The 22,220-nt window shown below is 44.6% G+C and overlaps 1 protein-coding gene across 2 annotated transcripts in view; it reads left to right on the forward strand.

Moving 5' to 3' along the window:
* RCOR1 (REST corepressor 1) overlaps positions 1 to 22,220 on the forward strand; it is an 81,943-nt gene that overhangs the window by 27,235 nt on the left and 32,488 nt on the right. Inside the window, exon 3 of one of the 2 annotated variants that reach the window (XM_066552308.1) lies at positions 13,350 to 13,433. The exons of the other annotated variant lie outside the window; for it this stretch is intronic. Within the exon in view, the coding sequence (XP_066408405.1) occupies positions 13,350 to 13,433 (84 nt within the window). The remainder of the gene's footprint in view (positions 1 to 13,349; positions 13,434 to 22,220) is intronic. 2 annotated transcript variants of the gene reach the window in all.

Genomic DNA, 22,220 nt, shown 5'->3' on the forward strand with positions numbered 1-22,220 from the left:
AAATCCAGGTGTCAGGGAAAATGGTCATCTTTCAGTAAAAGCAATAAATAGCTCTGGGAAAGTTAAGGAGAAAATGCAGGCCAGGACAGAAGTGAAGAGGACACAGCTCTTCTGGTGAGGAATATAGAAGTGTCTCAGAATGCTTGGCAGAGCCCCTTGCTACAGGTAAATGATATGTATTCACTGGCCTGTCTTGTCTTGTAGTTTTGACAGTCTGCTTTCTTCTCTGGTGCCAGTATGTCTCAGCTTTTCTGTGCTCCAGCCTGCATATTCACCTGTACAGCTGTTGTCTTCTCAAAGATGCTCTGCTGACTTTTTTCCCCCTTTGAAGACCCAGCAATCTTAGCATGGTTTAGCTTCTCAGTCTCTAGTAACTCTAAATACTGGCCCTCCCCTGAGGCTCTCTGTCCTCTTTATGTCCCTGCGTGTTTTGTTTCCCTTGCTGCCTTGTTCTTGTTGCTGCGCTTTTTTTTAACTTCTGCATTCATGTGTACAAGCCCCATTAAGCACTTCTGTACAAGCTGGGGGGAGCTGAGGTTGGGGTTTGAAGCAAACTGGTGGCAGAACAAGGAACTGCTTTGGGTCACTGATGCTCAGAAGGTGTTAATACAGAGTCTGTTCCAGTGGCCGGGGTGGTAGCACTGAAGTTAGGAGGACAGGGACAATTGCTTAATGCCTCTTTAGGTGTCTGGAGCTCAATATGGTGCAGTATGGAGAGTCACTGGTTGCTTTTGTGGAGTTATCCAGTAGTCACTGCGTGAAGCAAATGAACTGGGAAGCCACACTGAGTTTATTGAGAGCAGTGTGGGGCAGCATAACTGATGTGCAGGGAGGCACATCTGTATTCCTGTCAAACAGCTGCTAGGGGGTGGCCACTACTTTTTTTTGCTGCTGTTGCTTTTTCTATTCTTTAATTTGTGGAAAGGGAAAAGAAGACCTCTGGGCTCTTAACATATGCAGGGATGATCTGGTTGCTTTCACGATGAGGATGGTTTTTGGAAGAAAAGGAGAGAGGGGTTATTTTGGCCTAGAGGGGTTATTTTGGCCTGAACATAAATTATGCCTAAAAGATATCCCCCCACCCTACAAATTGGAGAAAACAAAAATTTTCAGCCTCAATAAAGAAGCCTTTATGTGCTGAATAGGATCTCACTCCTCGGATTGGAGAGACTAATGGCCCCGAACACAGTAAAATTAAGTTAATTTTGTAGCTGTGTGTGTGCTGTGCTGCAGTGTGCGAGCGACATGCTCTGGCTCAGGTGAGTGCTGTGCAAACCCTTCCTCTCCCTCCAGTGCCAAGCCGGGTTCCTCCCTCAGCTCTCCACCAAACCACACTCGGCTCCTTTCAGCAGCGTCCTGGCTCCTCAGTTTATCTGCACTGCCAGCCTGGCATTCCGCAGGCTTCTCCTTATCTGCCTGGCCTCGCTGTCCCCTTTGTGCTCGCTTCCTGCTGGCCATGGCTGGGGAAGGAGCCTGCCTCTCCCCTTCCCCCGTCTGCCTCCTGGCTGCCGAGGCTTTCCCAGCCCTCTCCCCCGTCTCCTGCTGCTTCTGGGCTCTTTGTGTGAGCTCTGCTCCTGATGCTCGCTCACCACGTGGTGGCTGCGTTTGAGAGTCTGTAGGGCCCTGCGCCTGAAACTTGTGTGCTCTTTGTTAAGCAGGGTGGAGAAGGGGATCCTGCCTGTTATTTCACGGCCGGTTTGCCTTTCCCTGGAGCGACTGAGCAGAAAGCCACGAGCTTTTCTGCAGGCTGCCCCGAGTGCTGCGGGCCTCTTCTCCGTGTTCACCTCCGGGCTTGTGTCCCGATTGATTTCTTTGTAAATATGCTGTGGTATGCAAATGCTGGCACTGCAGAAGGAGCATTTGTAATCCTAAAGCAGAGGCAGCTCAGGAAAATCCAGCGTCTTTGCAGAGCTCTGCCCCTGTTTTGTTCCTCTGGGCTGCAAGTGTACTTGCTGCTGCTTAATGCCCAGAGCCTGTGTCTCCAGGGCTTGGCTCGCTGTTACTTGGCACCTTTTAGGATCAGCTAGGTTCAGCACGAAGTGGGAATCTGCAGGGTGAGTGCAAGGCAGTGCTTGGTGTGCAGCTGTGATGGATTGCTTAGCCTCTCCTGTTATCACATGGCGTTCTTGCTCTGATTATTAATGTAGATGCAGGACAAGCTAGTTCTGTGATTCTTTGAAGGCAGGAGAAGGAGAGAAACCAGATAAGTTGTTTTGGATAGTCTTTTAGTAAAAGTTGAATGTTAAAACCAGGATGCCATGGTTGTTAGCTATGTTTTAATTATAGTCAGTACTGCGCCTCTGAGTTTGGCAGAAATGGGGAAAAAACAAACTAACTTGTGAAATCTGTTGGAAAATTGTGATCCGGGAGCCGCCTGCATTTCAAGGGCATGTTAAATCTGACTTTGTGTTTTTTGGGTATGAATATTATCCTTACAGCACCCTGTGGAGGTGGGCCCCATGCAGACAAAAGGAGAGGGACTGTCTGTACCTTGGGGAGCTTGTGGGCTAATGAATGCACCAGTCATCTCCGAGGAGAGCTGGAAGCAGACTGAGTTTTCAAGATCTGGTTTGAAATATCACAAATGTGTTATCTGTGGGTCCCTATTTGATTTCAGCATTTCTGAGAGTGGGGTGATGAGGGAGGATGAGCCACAGTCAGGGCTCTTATATGGGGTTGGGGAAACCTCATCAGCCTCTGCGAGCCCAGCAGTCAGCTTTGCGTGTGTGTGTGTTGATAAAAGCTCTCATCTGCTGGTAGGGGTGCTGTGAGGATAAGGACCTGGAAGGGTGTCATGGATGGGGGTGAGAGGAGGATATGCAACTGTCACAGACGTTTAGAAGTCGGATTTGTGTGGGTTAAACCGGGCATGCTCGCAGCCTGTTGATTGCAGTTGCACACCACATCGTGCATGACTCAGTGCTGGGTGGGATTTGATGTATAAGCTTCTTGTATGCTGGCGTTGGCCTGGGGACAGGTATCTGTTTCTGGAGGTGGCTGGGTTGGGAGAGGACACTGTGTCCCCTTTTCAGAGGCTGCTGTCTCCACAGCTCTGCCAGCCAGGCCACCGCTATGAAACCAGCTTTGGGTAGAAATGGGATAGTTTAGGTGACTTCAGCACAGAGGTCAGGCCTCTCCTGGGCGTGCTGGCAGGGCCTGATTCTGCTGCTCTTGGAGGGCACTGCCTCCATCAGGGAGGTACCATGGTGGTGCCTTCCTTGGTGGATGTCCAGCCTAATCAGAGCACTCAGCTGAGTTTGGAAGATGTGATTACCACTGTTGTGTGATGGGTTTTCCTGCTTGTGGCCTTGAAAAGTGTTGGTGTTTGACCCAGGTTTTAAAGAATAATAATGTGACAAAGCTTTACTGTCTTTGAGAGCTGAGTGTGCTTGATTGGTTCATTTGACTGTGTAAAATTGGTACTGCAAGAGCAGAGTAACATGGAATTTCTCTCTGTTGTCCTTTTGGGTGGACTCTTGTCTGGATGCAGACATGAATATGTCCTGTCTGCTTGTCCTTCACTGTATTGTCTTGCCAAGCAGTAACATGTGTGTCCAGCAGCCTTATTTTGTAAACCATTGAGAATAGCGGTCATTAGTTTTTTAAATGTATTCTGATCTCCTGAGGTGTGGGATGAGGATGAGAGGTACCCACATCCCATACTCTTTGGAGACTGGGTTCTAGTTAGTCAGATCTGTTCCTGACTGTCATCCTGGCACAGTTTTTGGAAGTGGGGAAAAAAAAAACCAAAAAACAAAAACCAGTCACTCTGATCACCGGGAATCTACATTTTATGTCATTGGTTCTTCCTAGCCACTTCCTAGCCATTGTTACTTCCACTAATCAGTTTAAGCTATCTGAAAAGAAGGCTGTCGTGAACTTTAAATGGGTGGGAAGGGAAGAGGTGTTGCTAAAAATACCAAAAAGTACTTTGTGCTTAGTGAGCACCTGAGACTTTTTTAGTTTTTTCTTGCATTGGGCAATAGAAACAGGCCAGCTGGTTCTTAATGTGTGGGAAAGATGAGTAAAATGCTGCCTGTATGTCTTGCCAGGGAATGGAAAAGGGTGGCCTGAGCTGAGGAATGGGGACTACTTGAATTGGTGGTCTAGGCAGCATTGCTGTTTAACAGGAAAGGGAAGAGGGGGAGATGGAAGGTCTGAGAAACTTTTCTGTTGGCTTCTTGCTCCTTGTGCCACTTTTCCCGGGGAAAGAAGCCTTAGGAAGCCAAGGGTGTCCTGTACCTGAGGGTTGGAGAGGAGTCACTCTGCACTTGTCACTCTCCAAGTAAAGCAACACTTGTGTATTCCCCATTTCAAATTATGTATCTTGTTATTTCTGTTTCTCACCTTATTTTTACTACTAACAGCTGGATTGCCCTCTTGTCAGAAAACAGTATGTGAAAGGGAGGAGGGGGCAGCAGGTGGGGAGGGAGTGTGGGCATCTGCTGAATGGAGGGAATGGGCAACGTGTTCAGTCTTGTGGACAGGTGGCACTTGGTATGTGCTAACTAATATTGAGGGGGAGGGTAGGGTGGAACAGCCTGTAACTGTGTGTGTGCAGTAGTGGTCTCTAAACTGCCCTTAACAGTTTGCACAGCAGTGGTCTTCAAATCTGGTATTGCCTTTCCAGATAAAGATCTTGGTAGACAGTGTTTTTTTTCATCAACTCAATGGTAATAATGGAAAAGCAAGTGTATTGTTAAAAGCTGTTGTGAAAGCATCTGAGAACAAAATAACACCTCATTATGGCATGTTTTATAAATCCTGTGTTGTACCCTCTCTTTGAACACTGTGTACAGTTCTGATTGTGTCCCATTCCCATCCCTCCCCCATGTGTACATGCTGCTGAGAGCTGTAAGATAACTAAAGTACAGGAATTGTTCTTGTTTCCCATCTCCATACGAGGGAGAAGCAGAAAAGCCTAGACTGTCTCTCTTGGAAAGCAGATGAGTAAGAATGTGTAGTAGGAGATCAGTAAAACAATAAGAGGCACGAATGAGGTGAACAGGGTGCAGTTATTCTCTGCTCCTCATAAGGCAGGAAATGGGGCCACCAAATGAAATGACTGGATAGCAGCTTTAGAGTAGAGAGGGGAGTGTGTGCATGGGCTTTCTTTGTTCTCCTTCAGATAACAAACATATAATCATATAATTAAATTGAAGCACTCTGCCACAGGATGTTGTAGATGCCAAAATTACAAATGGGTTCAAAAAGGATTAGTCTATTTGATGGATTTTTTTTTTTTTACTCCCTCCTTCCACGTAGGGCCATTAAATCCAGTGATGCAGATACAGTACCAGGCTCAGGAAGTCTCTCTGCTGGTCCTGGTCTTGTTATTCCTAAGTGCTGCCTGTGAATAATGGGCAGGACTGGCCCAAGCAGCTGCTCTTGTTCTTAAAGGAGCACAGCAGAGGACCATGTTCAGTGGGTGGGAAGAGCTGAGGGCTAGCTTAGTAAAGAATTGGGAGGCTGTATGAATGTGGAGCTGTGCATGTAGGAGTTGCTGATTGTCAAAGATCAGGGGAGGCAGCAGAATCAAGATCTGTGATGGAAAGAGAGGATTTGTTTCTTATCTTTGCTTCCTCATCAGTAGGTTCTTTGGCTTCAAATAGATTTAGCAGTGTCTAGATGTTTGTCAGCAGCACAAGACCTTGCACTTGAGGAAACTGCTGTGTTATTGTTGTTCCTTTTCTGTGTGTTAAATTCTGTATGTGTGCATGTAGGCATTCTTGTGTAACTTTTTGGTCACCTGAATGAGAATGGAAGGGGAATAGTGTGGAAAGGAAAAAAGGAAGGAAGGAAAGAAGTGTCATCTTGTTGGGTCAGTGCTGGGGAGGGCAGAAGCCATGGAGCAGGGAGAAGTGTGCATGGGAGGGCAGGTGAGCCTCATCAGCTCAGTGTGACACGAGTGCTGCAGGCTTTGGCTTTGTTCTGGTTGCTGCTTTCTGGCTGTGCATTCAGGATTGCTGTGGTATAGTTAGCAGCTGTCCTCCTTAAAAAAAAAAAAAAAGTGGATGGTGTTTTTAAAAGGCTTGCAAGAGATGTCTGATACAACCTTGATCAAATGTGCATTTTCTGTCCTCTTAATTTTATACTTGCTCCTTAAAAAAACCCTAACCCTTTCAGGTTTCAGTACAAAACCCCAGCCATGTCTAGACAAAAGCCCGTAGTGATTAGCAGAGGTGTGCTGCTCAATGCTAAGCATGTGCAGGGCTATATTCATGTTCCTGGTGGGGTAATGTGCTTCCTGCTCAGGTATGGATTGCAGGACTTATGTGTGCAGAACTCCCTGAAGAGGTCAGGTTGGAATTGTATGGGTGTAGAAAATTTTGCACACTTAAAGTGCATATTGAAAGGCTGTTTGCTTGTATATAGTTATTCAGACCTCATCTATGGCTGCACATTGGTGCCACCTGCTTGCAGGAGAGAATGAGCAGACTCATACTATTCAAGAAGAAAATACAAGGCAAGGCCTCAACATCTGTTCTGGCTTTATTGTTCGTTCTGGCCTGGGCTGTGGGCAGAATGTAGGGCACAGCTTTTGTGTTACTGCTGGGTGTTAAACTGGAAAGGCATCTTGGGTCAGATGTGTTCTTAAAAGGTTTAAAAATAATAATACAAAGTTGCAAAGTTTAAACTTAGGATGGATTGAACTTGATTACTTTGGAGAAAAGGCAACTATTGCTATCTATGCTTTTTCTCATTTTCTCTTTCAGCTCTTCTAATGGTAATAATTTTTATCACTGCAAAGTGACCTTTGTAATCATTGCTGGGTGATTAATCTTTAACTGGATAATTTTTAAAGCAGTATTTTGCTCACAGTTGTAACATGATACTGTGGGGTTTTGTAGCACAGCACCTTCAGTCACTTTGAGGCAGTAATGCTCTTCACCCCATGTTTCTAGTGCTGCTGCTCTGTATAGAAACCCAAATAGTTGCTTTTGTTTCCCTAGGCAGATACAAAAATGCCCTGAGAACTTTATTTGCATATAGATTATAGTGCCAGCCGGGTGTAGTCATGTATAGGAAGAGCTAACTGCTGCTTCATTTATAGCTTTTTAATTAAAAAATGTTTCTCAGTTTGCAGGATTCCAGTTCTGTTTCATTTAATGCTGCTATAGTCTGTTCAGTGATGGTATTTCTATGAAGTACCAGCTGCTATGACTAGGCAGTCCTTGGAAAACACGAATGAAAGGGGATCACAAGCATTATCTGCTGACTCAGGGAGAAGTCACATGCAGGAGGAAGTGGAGATGAGCAGCAAAGTTCTTCAAATGCCTTTGAGTTGCTGCTTGGGACACCAGTGCCAGTAGTGAGGAAGGAAGGTGGAAAAAGCTTTTCTTCTGACTCTGAATTTTGTTTGAATTCTCTTGTGTCACATAGGTGTTGTGCTATTGTACCACAGCTGTGCATTTACAATTACACTGTGAGCCTGAGTGATACCAGTGTACCCATAAGAGAATTTTTTTGTACTATGGGAGCTTGTGCCTTCCTTGTCTTATTTGTTTAACAGCCATCATGGGTACTGTAAACAGGGAATTTTACACTATGCAATAAATTTAAGTTCTGCATTGATAAAGAAAATGCAGGGTTGGGAATGGAAGCACTTGTTTAATCTCACTTCACTAGAAGTAAATACATTAGACTTGATCCAAAACTGCTTTAAGAAGCATTCAGCAGCTAAGTTATTGTATGGCAGCTCCAGCTCTTCCAAACAATAAAAGCATCTCTTCACCTTTGGATATTATACAATGCATGTTTTATATATAATGCTCAGGGTTGCATATTACAAGGAGGAGATATTTCTTACACTTTCTTTTAAGATCTGCAATGTGTGATTTAAAAATGAGTTAGTACCAGCTGGGGGAGATCAGTAAGTGCTGTTAGTGAAGCAATAGCTTTTGTAGGTGGGAATCTTGCCATCCTTCACCTTGGGTATTTCAGTTGTTGTATAACCTTTATTAACTTCATGGAAGACATTGTTCAGATCTGGAAGTATATTCTTACCTGTTGTTTTGCAAAAGATCAGTGCCTGAAGAATTGCCTGTAGTTTTATGGCAACTGCTTTTAAACTTTGGTTTGAGGCTCATTTTTGCTTCCTAGAGAAGGTACAGAAGGATGTGTTTGTATCCAGCACCTGACTGTGGACCTACTCTTCTGAGTTACCTTATTCTAAATAACAGAACCAGCTGACTAGAGCAGGGTCCCACTCTCCATGGTGTGTGTTGCAGTGCCCTCACACAGTCATGTGTTACTGTGCTTTGCTTTGAAATCCAGAGGGTTTCAATAGCTCTGAAATGCCTTGTGCAAACAGCAACAGCAAAAACATCAGAGACTACTGAGAGGGTTATGGAGAAGGAAAAATGCTGGAGGCATCCTGCCCAAGCCTCAGGTTGACTTGGACAGGATGCAGCTAGGAGCAAAATGTGTCTTGACATCTGCAGGAGGTGAGTATCATTTCTCCAGGGGTCAGTCCAGGTGTCCAGAGGAAAAGTAAAGCTCCTGAATGGCTCACAGCTGTAGCTGGATCATGCAGCATCCTTGGGGAGAGCTGTGAGATGGAGCAGGTCCCTCAAGTGCAGGAACTCGAGTGGGAGCTGGCACTGCTGCCTTGCACAGAAGCAAAATAACAGATGACAGAGTGATTGGTGCCTCTTTGAGAGGCCTCTGCTCCTACTGAGTTTATTCTGGCATGTTTCTTCTCCAACTTGGAGAAGAAAAAATAAAATGTGATGTGTCAGGCTGGAGCTGCTCAGTGCTGGGCTCCTGCTTGCAGGCAGTGTTTTGCCTTCCTGCACTCTCCTTGTGTATGGTGTCCATTCCACCCGTGGTCCTTTAGATGGTTTAAATTGGTGCTGTGGGTGAGGGAGGTATCCTGGCTGTCCCTGCTTCCTTACTCTTCTTCTTGTCTCTAAATGTATGTGGTAGGAATCCGGGAACTCGTATGGAGTTAAAGCTAATAGCTTTTTTTGTTGGATTACTTTCATTTTTTTAAAGCTCAGGTGGATCCCCTGCTTTGGTTTGTCAAGTAGATGGTGGAAGGGGAAACAATGCTCTTTTGCAGTGGTGCTCTTGAATCTTCTGATTCCACTTTTTCCATGGCTAACTTGAAATTTGGGAGAGGTCAGAAGCACAGGGAAAGTACTCTCTGATCTGTAGTGGGGGCTTGATGGATGTACACTGTTACAGTGACCTTTGGTAGTTCCTGTTTGGAGAAATCCCTGTTTCCCTTTTCCTAGCAGATGTCCTGGCTTGACAGCTCCTGGGTAGAGGTGAGGAGAGCCTTAGCTGCTGTGGATCAGGGTTCCAAATCTTGCAGTGTGCTGCTCTTGCATGTGCCAGGTGCATTAGCTCAGGGAGCCCCCAGGGACGGAGAGCCTCAGTCTTTGGGTAAAAGTGATGGGAAATTAAGGGGCTGTGTCATTTCTCTCCTGTGTAAATCAAGGTATTTCTGCAGACTGGTTTTGAGATGTGTCCTCACAACTCAGGGGGGAGGAACCCAAAAGCCCCCACAACACATTAGAATAATATTGATATATATGTCTTCTGCTCTGCTTCATTTCCTTCCTTCCACAGTAGAACTTTTTGGACTTGTGCAGTAAACCACATCTGTAAAATAGGACAAACTTTTAAAATAATATTTTCTTCTCAAAGTGAATTTTAGGCTGGATTGGTTCTCTCCTGAATTTTAGTGTATAGTCTGTGGAGTAGGGTTATATTCTAGTGGTAAGAAAAGAGAGAGATATGGTAACTGCTGTGGAAAAAGCAACATGATACTGTGCCTGGTTGGGGCTGCACTTCTCTGTCTGGGTAAGGCATTGGAAGTTTGCATTCCCTGTGAATTCTGATAGTGGAACAAAATTTAGGGGGTGCTGCTTGTAGTAGAACATTTTCCTCTTGGAGGAAGCAACCATGATTCCAGACAGACTTGGGACAATTGGGAAAGCCAACAGTGGGAAAGTGATTGCAGAGTGTTCGCTCCCATAAAACTGACATGGAGCTAATGGCTGTGGCAGAGACTTTACAAATACCTGGTGGGTAGCAAGATGAAAGTGCAGGATTACCTGAAATGTCAGATCTTCTTGTCTGCCACTATACAGCTTCTCTAAGCACAGGTTGCACTGGTTTAACTGCAGTTGCTTAAACAAGCAAACCTCATTGATCCTAAATTGATCTGCTCTCCTAAAAAAAGAGTAACCCTTGCCCTTCTTACGTGGCTATTTTTACATGAAATATGCAACAGATTAAATTGAATTATCTTTACAGCTTTATCACTGAAGTGCAGAATGTCAGAATTTGTCCTGGTAGTCCTTGTTCAGAAGCATGGGACAGTGCTGGTGAGCATTGCAGCTGTGCTTGGAATGGTGCTATAAAGGGATGGAGCAGCCACTCTGCTCTGAGGCCCCTCTTCTGCTCTTGTGGCTGTTGCTCTGAAGCACTCATTTCATTTCAATGTGATTCCAAATTCTGAGCAAGCTCTTAACTTTTTGTTGGTACATCATGCAGTAAGAGTACTTATGCTGTGTATATTTGTGGTGGGGTCAGTACTGTACTGGAAGAATGCCTGTCATGTCTGCCTTGCAGATGAGGCACAGTAAATGTGGGGCTGTGGCCTTGAGAAGGGGTGCTGGGGAGGATGTGGTCCTGGAAGGTGAAGGACCTGGCAAGCATCTTGGAATGTAGGGAGGGAGAATCAGCCTTTGTGGATGCTTGAGGAGCCCCCCACTCCCATCTTTCTATGTGTGTTGCCTTTAGGTGCTTCTGCCCTTTGCAGAAAAGTAGGAGTTTCAGCATAACCCTACTGTGTGCCTTGGACTGTCAAGGAATGAGGCCTGAGGGTGGATAGGTGTGGGCTTGGGTGGAGAGGTGGAGCAGGGGACAAGTTGCAGGAACACTGGAGGTGCTGCTTCACACCCTTTGATGAGCCCAGTGTAATTTGGCTGGTTGGTGCTACATAGGGGCAGGAGAGAGGAAGACATTGGGCTGTGGCAATTGGGCAGAAGGGAGTCCTGGGGGTGGCACGAAGCCCAGCATCTGCAGGCACCTCTGTGTGTGATGCCCAGGGAGGGAATGCCTGGCTGGAAGGAGGTAGCTCCTTACCCAAGGCATTTCCTTGGCAGAGAGGGTTCCTGAGTTCCTGTTGTGGAGCTGTGGAGCAGCATGAGGAACACGTTTGGCCACGCTGCTTTTGGATGCCATGAGGTCCTGCAGCACCTCCCTGCACTGGGTATCACCTCCTAGGGCTGCTTCAGGTCACAGCCAGGAAGGGCTGTGGGGCTCCCTCTGCAATGCCCCAGAGCCTGACTTGGGGTTTTAACCATGGGAGGTGAAACTTCACCCAACCCACTGTGGCTGAGCTGAGCTAATGGAGCCCTGCTCCTGACAGGGGCAGCTGGGCTGGGATGTGCACCTGATGTGCAGAGGAGGGTCAGACTGCTAAACAGGGAGAAAACTTTCCTTTTCTCGATTTAGGTGGGTTCTCTGCTAAAGGCAGGCTGACATTGGCTGGTGTCACAGCTCACTTGGCAGTGTTTGGGCATCAGGCTCCTGAGCTGCTGTGGGTACTGGGGGTGTGTTGGGATTTGGATGGAATTGTTTATATTCGCGGACACCTGACTGATGATTGCTGTCTTTGAGTATTTTTATGGGATAAGAATGTGCTTTTCAATGTAGGTTAAAGTAAGGAGAGAGACTTTTTACTCTTCTGTTCTATGAACCCCATGTTTGACTTCAGTAGAACAGGCCGTCCTTGATAAGGAAACTGAAGAGAAAAATTTGATAAAGGGGAGGCTTTAGGTTGACTCCTTTGCATTCTAGCCTAGACTTGAAATGAGGAAGAAGGTAAAATTTAATGCCAAATGTTTCAAGACTTGTAATTTTAATTTTAGACACTCTTTGTGTTCTGTGTTTGGTCTTCACCTCCTATCTCTTGCCAACAGAGGATGTTGTCTCTTCTCACTCTTTTTTTTTTTGCCTAGTTTAGAAAATAATGAACATGCTGAGCGTGCAAAATACCCAAAATACCTTGTAAGTGCAGTTGCTAACCACCCTAAAAAGTTCCCAAAAACCTGACTGAAAGATAATCATGGTGTCTATCATGAAAGAAGCCTGCTAGTTCAGTGTAAATATGTTGCTGATAGGTGGTTATTTTTAATATGTGCTATTTGTACTTTAAATTTAATGCTAAAATATTTTTGTCATCTGAACCCTGACTGTTCTTAGCTGAGCAGATTTCAGGTTAAAAACAGTGGTGAAACCATGAGTGTTCATAGTACTGTAATGTAACCTTTGTGTTACTAGATCTTTTCTGTCCTGTTTTAATGCATCATGAAATGGTGGTTATATGTCTAATTGCACAGCACAGAGAAAATAGCATTGTGTTGAAATATTGCATAAAACTTGAGCGTTATGTGGCATTTTGTAGTGGAAATAGTACTGCAGGTACTCATTTATAACAAGATTTGCAAGTTTCTCTCTGCCAGGGCGGGTGGTTGGGCTGGCTGTGTGTGTGCTGACTCAAAGGAGGGAGTTCCTTTTTTCTCTTTTCATCTTCCTCCTCCTCCTCTTTTGACTGCTTGTGACCGAACATCATCAGAATTGACAAGAGCTTGCTCTTGAAACATACCTTAGTTTGAAGTTGCTTTTTCAAACTATGTGCAGCTGTAGATCTTCACTTGAGACTTTCAGAGCTCTGCTGCCAGCCAGGTGTTAAGCTGGTTAAAAACAGACTTGTTGTCTGAGTGTGGGTTCGTGTCTCAGTGTGGATGTGGATGCATTTGGATTTCTCTGGAGCAGTTGAGACTGGGACCTGACTGTGACCTGAGGGACCCAGTGTCACCTGGGTGGGCATTCCTGATTGTATGGGGCATGGAGGCACAGAGGGGCTGCCGGGACAGAGCAGGAGGTGCTCAGAAGTGTAGTGTGGGAGGTTTTGTGCATGTGCCTACCCCAAAGGGTTAATCTGTCTGCACCCTGCAGTCTCATGATGTCCAGTGCTTGGAGCCTGCTGCCTGAGCCTAGCTCCTCCCTTTTTCATTTAATGATGGCTGGAAGAAAAATAATCAAGTGTGCTGGAAGAGAAACATTAATTAACTTTTAATTTAGATCTAACGTATGCTGCTTAGTGTACTGCATGAGAGTGTGCAGTATCTGTCATGTTATATAGAGGCTGATGCATTGAAGAAACAAGGAAAAGCCTCAGGTCTGAATGGGAAGATGGGGTTTTAACTCTGTGGATGGGTTTTATATCTTGATTAAAAGTTGCAGATGTGTGATAAGTCGTTTTTGTATCCATTTTGCATCTGAAATTACTTTCTCTGTAACTCGGTTTGTATCTGTTTTCTCTTAAGCCAAACTTGCAAGGCGAAGTCAGGAGAGAGAGAATCTCGGCATGCTGGTCTGGTCACCTAACCAGAATCTGTCTGAAGCAAAATGTAAGTCTCTTCCACTACTTTTATTCCCTTCTTTCCTTACATGTATCACTTCAAGAATGCAAAGTTGCCACTTTTGGTAGAGAGCTTATGTCTGTGACTTTTCCATTATGAAATTAAAATTAATTTGAAAAAAGAAAAGCCTACAAAGCAATCCCCAGATGATCTTTGTTCTCCACTGGGCAGCTGCTCAGTGTCAAATCCACGGGGACAAGGAAAGCAAGAGAAATGTGACAAACATTATTCCATGGTATGAATTTTTTAAGCTACTGATCTGCAGACCTACACAATCGGCTTTTTTTTTTTTTTTTTGCTGTTGGTGCTGTAGAAGACCAAAAAAATAACGGGGGAGAGCAAAATGAAAAGTGCTTGGGGGTGGGGGGTCCGGGAAATATTTGGTAATTAGTAGTACCTTTTCCTCCACAAAGACAAATCCACATCTGGAGCCCATGGAGGTTTTAAATTCCAGAACAATTGCAGTGCCTTGCAAGTCCACGTGAGGGCAATTAACAGCGCTCTGTGTGTGTCTGGGAACAAGTCTCAGTGCTGCTGCCAGATGGCAGAACCAGTGTTTGAAAGGCTTGTCTAGCTACAGTTCTCCTCATGAATAAGTAGGGCTCCTTGATTAAAGGGCTGCTGTTTGAATGCAGTAACTAAACCTAAGCACTTTTGGGGGAGGGAGCTGAAAAGAGCTTATTTTGACTTTGCGCTTATACCTTGGTTTGGTTTTTTTTATATTTATTTTATCCTTTCTGATTTCGGGGGCCAAGAATGAGAATCATGCATTCCTGTTCCTCTGCAGTTTTTGTGGTGGCACTATTAAGTGAATACCTGATTTTCCTGTAGACCCAAGGCCTGGGATGCATGATAAGGCACATGTGAAGATGTAGTGGCATTTGCAAATTAAGGCAGCAGAGACTGTGCACCAACTGGCTCTGTCATGAAGGGCCTGTGCTCTGCCCTGGGGCATTTGTTCCACCGAGCAAGTTACCCCTTAAGTTACAGAGCGATGATGGTACTGATCTGCAGATAAAAAGGGCTTTGAAAGGATCATGTTTGCCTTCTCTCCTTGTCTGCTCCCTGCTGGCTATTGGATGCTGAAATAAATAAGACCGATGAGGAGAGGAATGTATTTGACAGTTATTACAAACCTCTTAAAAGGTATAACAGCAAGAAATAGTTGCCACCACCCAGAAGAGTGACTGTTGTCTGTGACATAGGATTCCTGTAACTGCCTCTCAAGTCTCTGAATGTCTTTTGAATCTCAGCTCAGCTTTGGAACCTTTAACTCCTGCCTGATAGGAAACTGGTTTCTTGAAGAGGGAAGACAGAATGGAGGAGAAAAAGGAGGAATTGAGAGTAAAATAATCATTAACTGAGTATTCTGTGGTAATTGGCACAGAAATATAGAGCATAGAGAGGATATAATATCTGCTAAGAAGATGTCATGAACATAAGAGGTAATTAAAAAAGTAGTTTGACATTGATAAATAAAAGCTAGGTGGCAGTTATCTGTTAGTACAGTAAAAGAGTTGGGGAAAACAATGTAACTATAAGAGGGGGGCTAGAATGAATTTCTCAAAATATTGAATATTTTAGTAAGAGTATACGACTCACTAGTGAGTTCACCTTCTAAAAGAGGTACAGCAGAAAATAGTAATACTCATTTGGAGTTTGGGGAAGTGAAGTATGAGGTTAGTGCACCATACATGGCACAAAAAATTACCTCCCAGGTGCCTATTTGATACAGAGGGATGGAGTTAAGAAATTAGGTATCTAGTAATAGTAAAAATCCAAAGGAGCATTGTGAGAGGTGGCTGAAGGGACTTTGGGGTGGCAGATGGGAAGAGGACAGCTGTGCAGGGAATGAGAGAACAGGGTGGGGGCTGGTTGGTCATAGCTTTGTTTTGTGTCAATCTGAGCTGATCCTTTTGAAAGGAATCAGGTATTCCTGTCTCTATCTGACACTTCTTAAAAATGAGCTGTGAAAAACAAATGCTGCTGAAGGTAGGAGCTTTTGTTTTTTTGGAACTAAAAATGGATTGATTGGTAGAAATAACTTTATTGCTCTAATGTATTCAAGAGAGCTGTTAGGCACTGATTGCAAGAGAGCCTGATTCCCTTCCTTGCAAAGGATGGGAACTTCCTCCAAAACACCAATACCCTGCAATGGCTGTAGAGCACTTACTAAATGTATCACAAGCAGAGTTCTCTAATCTGCTTTATGGTTGATGGTGAAAGAACATCAGGAGACAGGAGGTCTCTCCAGTGTCTCTCAAGCTCACTGACAAGTCTTGGCATCGTTATAGTGAATCCAAATTAAATGACATCCAGGGCGATGTGTGAGAGGACTGATGATCAGCATTTCCATCAGTGATGTGGGAATTGATATGGAATTGTGGATGAGCCTGTAGACTGACAGGATGGTAAATAAAATTAATGCTACTGACAGTCTTGTGGAGTGCTTTGGGTCTTTTCCTTACTTGGACTGCTGCCAATGCAATGGGCTCTTAATGACCCAACTGCAGGGTTGTGAATCTCAGTACTGAAATCTCTGGCTTTCTACATCCAGCTTGGGCTTTGGAAGGAAATGGCTTAGAGAACAATCTTGGGGAAACAGTGGGCAGGTAATTCAGCAAAGCTTCCCAGTGTCCTGCTTGACCCAGAAGATGGTGTGGGTGTAATGAGTGAGATAGTCACTGAACAGTTAGCTGCCTCTCCACCCAGCAGCATTAAGGGGAATGAACCTTGCCTTCAGTGTTTAAAAACTGAGAAAAGGGTGGAGACAGGAGCTGCTGGAACAATTTGGAAACAGAAGCTGAAGCAGACTCCATCTGTTTAGCTTACTGAAAAGAGACTGAAAGGGGACTATTGTCAATTATTCTCTCAAAGAGAAATTTTGACATAATAAGAGACACACATAATACAAATAGATGGCTGCAAAAATAAGCCCACACAGACTGAAATGAAATGTCCGAGTGTGTGGAGGGGTTTTTTTGAGATTGACTACTGGAAGTTATCCAGGGAAGTGATGGATTCTTGTATTTCTTGATGCTTTTTTAAACCATGGATTTTTGTGATGTATTATCCTTGGTGGGGGCGATCATTACTTGGCAATGTGAAATTGCAAGTGGAAGGAGTTCTCCTGTGGTCTCCAGGAGGGTGGTGTAGCCCCTTGGGTTGTACATTGGTGAGTCCCAGCTAGCACATCCATTTCAATGCTGCTCCTCAGGGTGAAGTGTGGGTGAACAAATCCTTCCAGTCAGCACACATTGATACCTGTGGTTTCTTTTGTTTGTACTCCAAAGCCTTGAATCCATCCTGTGCCTGTAAATCACAGAGCTCTTCTCTGTTCCTGTGGCTGGAGCTCAGCAAGAAGATGGAAGCAGCACATTCAGCTCTTCCTCAGAGTGAGCTGTACCTCTCGTGAGCAGGAGAGTTCTGTGCAATCAGTGGAACTTGTGCAATCCACCTTTGTTAAAGGGGAATCTGTGCTAAAAAACACTGAGCACATCTGTGACAGTGCTCAGAGCAGTGCACCTGATGGGTTTGGCAGAGGGCTGGCTAAACTGTTGGAGGTTGTGGGAGGGTCTCCTGTAAGCTGCTGAAATGAATCCCAGAAAGAGCAGGGTGTCAGCTGAGACCTGGTGGATATCTGCACACCTGATGCTCCAGGCTCACACAATTAGTTAAAAGCTTGTTGGGGTCCTGTGTACCCTGTGTGCTGAAGAAATGTTTTAATCACAGTGGGGAAACCTTTTACCTGGGTGTCATGAAGTGATGGATGTATTAAGAGAACATGAAAACGAAAGTATGTGTTGGCATATTGCTGATTTTTTTTTTTTATCCTCTGCCTTGCTAACCATTAATCCTAGGTACAAACCACTTACTGCTTTGCCCATATTAATACCAAAGCTGAATGCTGCCAACATGGTCCATATCTACTGCCAAACTTGTGCCTTTGAGGGGTCACTTGCATAGCAGTGCCACCATAGTAGTCACAAAGTTAGCCCAAAACTAGAAGTTTGTCCTTCCTCTTTTGAAGATGAAAGAAAGCTATCTCACTATGCAGTAACTGAACATTTGGACTTAAAATAACTGCTCCCTTTCTAGTTCTGCTCCAAATACCCTGTGCTGTGGCTGGGTCACACCTCTCACAAAGAGCTTGCTCTCCAAGTGAGACTCCCAAGAGGCTCTGTGGACTTGGTGCCATGGAGGGCAGCTGTTCTGGCTGTGCTGGGATTCGGTCACAGTGGGTGGGGAAGGACACAGGAGGAAGAATGATGCCTTGAGCAAGGTGACATTGAGGAGCAGAACAGCTAGGTGGAAGACAGGCATCTGCTTTCTTGGAGTGGCACGTGGTGAAGGAGGAGGGGAGATAGTGAAAAATGCATTGTAATGATGCTGTGGAAACCCTGCACAGGATCGAGCTGGGCCAGCATGAAGCTATTAATAAAACAGCAGTGTCTGTCTCTGTGCCAAGCACACCAGTGAGTGGAACCAAATAAATGACTTTGGGTTGGTGCAGAAATGAGCAGGTGTTGGCATGCAGCAGCTGCCCAGGGGTGAGGCATGGACACCAGGAGAGAGGGTAGGATGTGATTATTGCTTTTACGCATCTGCAGTTCAGAGGTGCACACAAGAAGAGAAGATGTATTGTTTTGCTACTGATAAGCTCTGCTTTGAAACTAATTTTTTTGTCTCTCTTCTTGACAGAATATATGTGCTGCTAGATTGGAGTTTTGTTTTCTCACTGATATCTTGGTGGATATCTCCAGTGGATTTACAGTTTATGGGGTGAGCAGGCAAACACTGTTCCTAATACCTGTGGGACACTGGATCATGGATGGCAGCTGGATCCTCTGGTCTTGCAGTGCTGCTTCCATTTGACCTGGTGGCTGATTGGCATTGCCAACTTCAGCATTCACCAGTCCCTTCCTGTGTTATCCTGTGGCATCTCCTGTTTTGAGGCTGCAGCTGGCTCCCTGCTTTACATGATGCTTGCCTTGGTACACATGGGGGGAATTCAGACATCCCCCTTCCCTCTGTGGAGGGGAAATAGAAAGACCCAGGAGACATGGGGACAGAGAAATGCCAGAATTAGGTGAAACAGCTGAGTGCTCCAACATCCTCCTAGTGTGCCTGGCCACACCCTGTGGCTGGAGGGAAAGGGAGCAGTCCCTAAATGTGCTGCAAAACCTGATGCTGGGAAGGCAGTAATGTGCCAGCTGAGGCTCTGATGGAGGAAGAAGTGCTGGTTGCTATGGTTACTAAAGATATTAACCCTGTGGTGTTTGGATGGGCAAGGTTTAGTTAACTGTGCCACAGGCTGGGTAACTGTTTGGGAGTGTGTGGTGCTCCTCTCTAAGAAGTTAAAAGTTGGCATTCAGGATTTGAAAAGCCCATGTTCCAACATTTTTAAGTGTGCACTGGTCCTTAGTGTGTCAGCAGCCTTCTTAGGGTGCCAGTGAGTTTTGGTAGCTCCTCTCTGTTGTGATGGTGAATGCCAAAATTTCTGAGGGCAGGTTGCAGGTTTAAGTGGCCAGAGTCTGTCTCTTGCTTTAGTTCAAGGATTAATCTAAAGGACTCTGGATTATTCTAGTTTTTCTTCCAAAGAGAATGTCAAGCAAGCTTGGGAATCTATTTTGTCTATTCTCTAATTTAAAATGACTATCAGAATAAAGAACATGAAAATGTCTTCTAAGGTTTACTGCATGTGTCTGGTCATGATTTGTGTAGCTGGTCTCTGTTTTCAGTGTGTATCTGGGCCATAGCTGTTTTAAGAAGAGCTTATGTTTGGACATAGCCTATTCCCCTTGGCTTACTTATTTTGTCCTGTGAATTCTGTGAACATGTGACTCTGTCACTATCGTCATTAGCTCTCATTTTCCATGGGGTGTAGAGTGCAATAAATAAATATGAGCAGAAAACCACAAATGGGAGAGTGTAGACTGAGGAAAGTGCTGATCTTAAAATCTCCCTTTTAGAAAATAAAGCCCCTATTTACAGGATGCATTTAAAATGGAAGGGAATATTGCTTCAGGGATATTTGAGAGCCACGTCCTCCTCAGCACATAGGCACCCTTCCTCAGGCAGCAGCAGTGAGGCAGAGGATATAGTCTGGTATGTATCAGAAAAGCTGTTAAGTCCCTCCTCTCCATCATGGCCTAATCAGGGTCCTTGAAACAGTTGAAATTGTTTTATTTTCAATCCACTCTCCCCTCCATCCTCTGTCGTGACCTGGTTTGTGACTCCACAAAAGGTTGTGTTGATGCTCAGTAAAAGTGCAGCTGCCTTGGCCAGGGATGGGAGAGTAGGAGCTGCTTGGTATTTGCTACCAGAGAGGAAAAAGTATTGCTGAACTCTCAGCTGAGGTTATACTTGGGGTTTTTTTGTAGCTGGCTGAGGGCTGTGGGAGGTTGTGGAGGAAGATGTATATGTATTGTGCTTCTGTTTTGGGATTTTTCTGCTTGTTTGTGTCCAAGCTTTTACTTGTTGAGGTGTTGGTTTCCTTGCTTTTTTGGTAGTAGTAAAAGTATGAGTACTGAAAGAAGAGCTGCTAGGTCTCTAAGGGGTGGACTTCAGGAGCTGTGATGGTCTCCTGAAGGTACATGCTGACCTTTTGTTGCTCAAGTAAAGATGGCAAAAAAATCCAAACTTAGGTTTGTGCTGTTTGTGTGTGCTCCTTACCTAGAAATATCAGTTTGTTGTCTGTCCCAGTGGCAGCAAAAAGGATTAATGTAGAAGCAGAATTTGGTTTATGTTTATCCCTAATCCAAATTTCATATCATGCAGCGAACCTGGCAGCTGTGAAGCTTGGATGTAAATACAGTAGCTGAAGAATGCATTTCCATGAATTCAGAAATGAAAGAATTAGTGTTTAATTTAAGGTTCTGCTTGAATTTAGCTGTAGAAATAATATAAATGAATAATATAAAATAGAAATATAATAGAAATAATATAAATGTCATGGCCACTTTTCTCAGCAACTGCAGTCACTGCACTTCAGAAAATACTCAAAAGACAAAGGTGAAGGAATGCAATTTTCAGTTTTAACTAAGGCAGCTTTTCATGCTTATAGTAGCATATTATGAATAGCAAAAAGATGATAACCAGCATTCAAAGGCTGTGGGTGTATCCTTGAAATGGCTGAGTTGCCTCAAACTTAGCTGCAGTTTCCCCTTTGTTTGTCATCTGCTGTGCTAGTTGCTGTTGCAGCTCTGTGTGGAAATCTCAGAGCAGTTCTTTCATCATTATTGCTGCAGGTTGATGTATCTGCATCCTGAATGCATATTTAAATTAAGATGAATTTTTAACCCTTTCACAGTAGTGGAGTCAGGAAAGCAATTTAGTTTGAGAGAACTAGGGTGCATATTCGGATGGATTGTAACAAAGGTACAGTGAATTGTGTTGTTGTGGTTTGTTTTGTTGTTTGGTTTGTTTTGCCTTTTTTTTTTTTTTTTATCCAAAGCCCACAGACAAAAAAAAAAGCCTGAAGAAGAGAATGTGTTGGAGACTATCCAGGAAAAGGATGTCTTATCTAAGGTAGCTGTGTTTTCCTGGAGGAATTGTTGCTGCTGTGCTAGGAGGGGGGAGGCAGTCACCAGTTTCTTCATGTGCCTTGTTCTCTCCTGCCACCTGTTAGTGCCTCCTTTTCCCTGCAGTGTGATCCAGGCCTTCTCTGAGCGTGTCAGGCTGACCCACTTTGAAATGCCGGCTGCTGCGGGATTGAGCCGGTGCGAGGAAGCTTTTTCCTGAGAGAAGTTTAGAGACAGAAGGATGTGGATGTAATGGAGTGATGATGGCTGTGTTAAGAGTTACCAGGCAGTGAGCCTTGATCTGAAATTCGTGTGGGAGCAGCCTTAGCCAGCCTGATGGGTGCTGTGTGAGTTGTAGGACCAGTATGACAAGAAGGAGGAGCTGCAGCTGCTTCACGCTGCTTGGCCCAGCCCTGGGATGGGCTGAGTGTGCCCCAGTCCTGCTGGGAATGGCAGGCTTGGGGCTTTGCAGAGGACTGGGTTGTGTTGTCTGGTCTCTTCTGGTAGCTGTGAGCAAAGAATAGGAAGGGTCAGAAAACTGAAGGTAACTTTCTATGTTTTGAGTTTTTTAAAATTTTTTCTTTAGAGCAAAATTAGTCAGCAAGTACATGTTTATAAGTATGTGATGGAAGCTGTGCACAAGCAGGGAGGAGCTCTTGTGGGAGATGTCTTCATGGAGGAATGCTTGAGGAGTCATAGCCCTAACAGCTTGCTGTGATGAGTTCATGTGTTGCCAAGTGTGACCTTTACAGACCTGCTAGTGCAGGAGGCAAAGCAGCTTGGCTTTCTCCAGGACATGTGCCAGAGCTTCCCTCATCGTTATGTGCTTGCTGTGGCATCATTTGCTCTAACTAGGAACCACTCCTACTGCTTAATTTTCCTGTACTCTTACTTTTGCACTCTACCTTAAGTTACTTCCCTGTTCATGTGCTTCTTGTGCAGGTTCAAATTATGGTAGGGTTGTAGTGAATTTTCTAGCACTGCAAGCATTAGTGGTAATATGAATACATAATAACTTCTCAGTAAGGACTGGATTTCTAACTCCTGACTAAAACCGTGGTAACCCACCACTGATATTCCAGGGTCTATTTAGTAACATTGATTTATCATACAGTGTCTTAGGGTCAGCCTTGAGGGCTGAGCATCTGCATGTAATCCAAGTTTCAGCATGTGCTGTATGAATCTGTAACTCGATTTTTTCTAAAACAACTTAATTTGGCAGTATTTTATTACCTTAATATCTAGAAACATA

The sequence above is a fragment of the Molothrus aeneus genome, chromosome 6 (assembly GCF_037042795.1).
Source record: "Molothrus aeneus isolate 106 chromosome 6, BPBGC_Maene_1.0, whole genome shotgun sequence".
NCBI classification, from domain to species: domain Eukaryota; kingdom Metazoa; phylum Chordata; class Aves; order Passeriformes; family Icteridae; genus Molothrus; species Molothrus aeneus.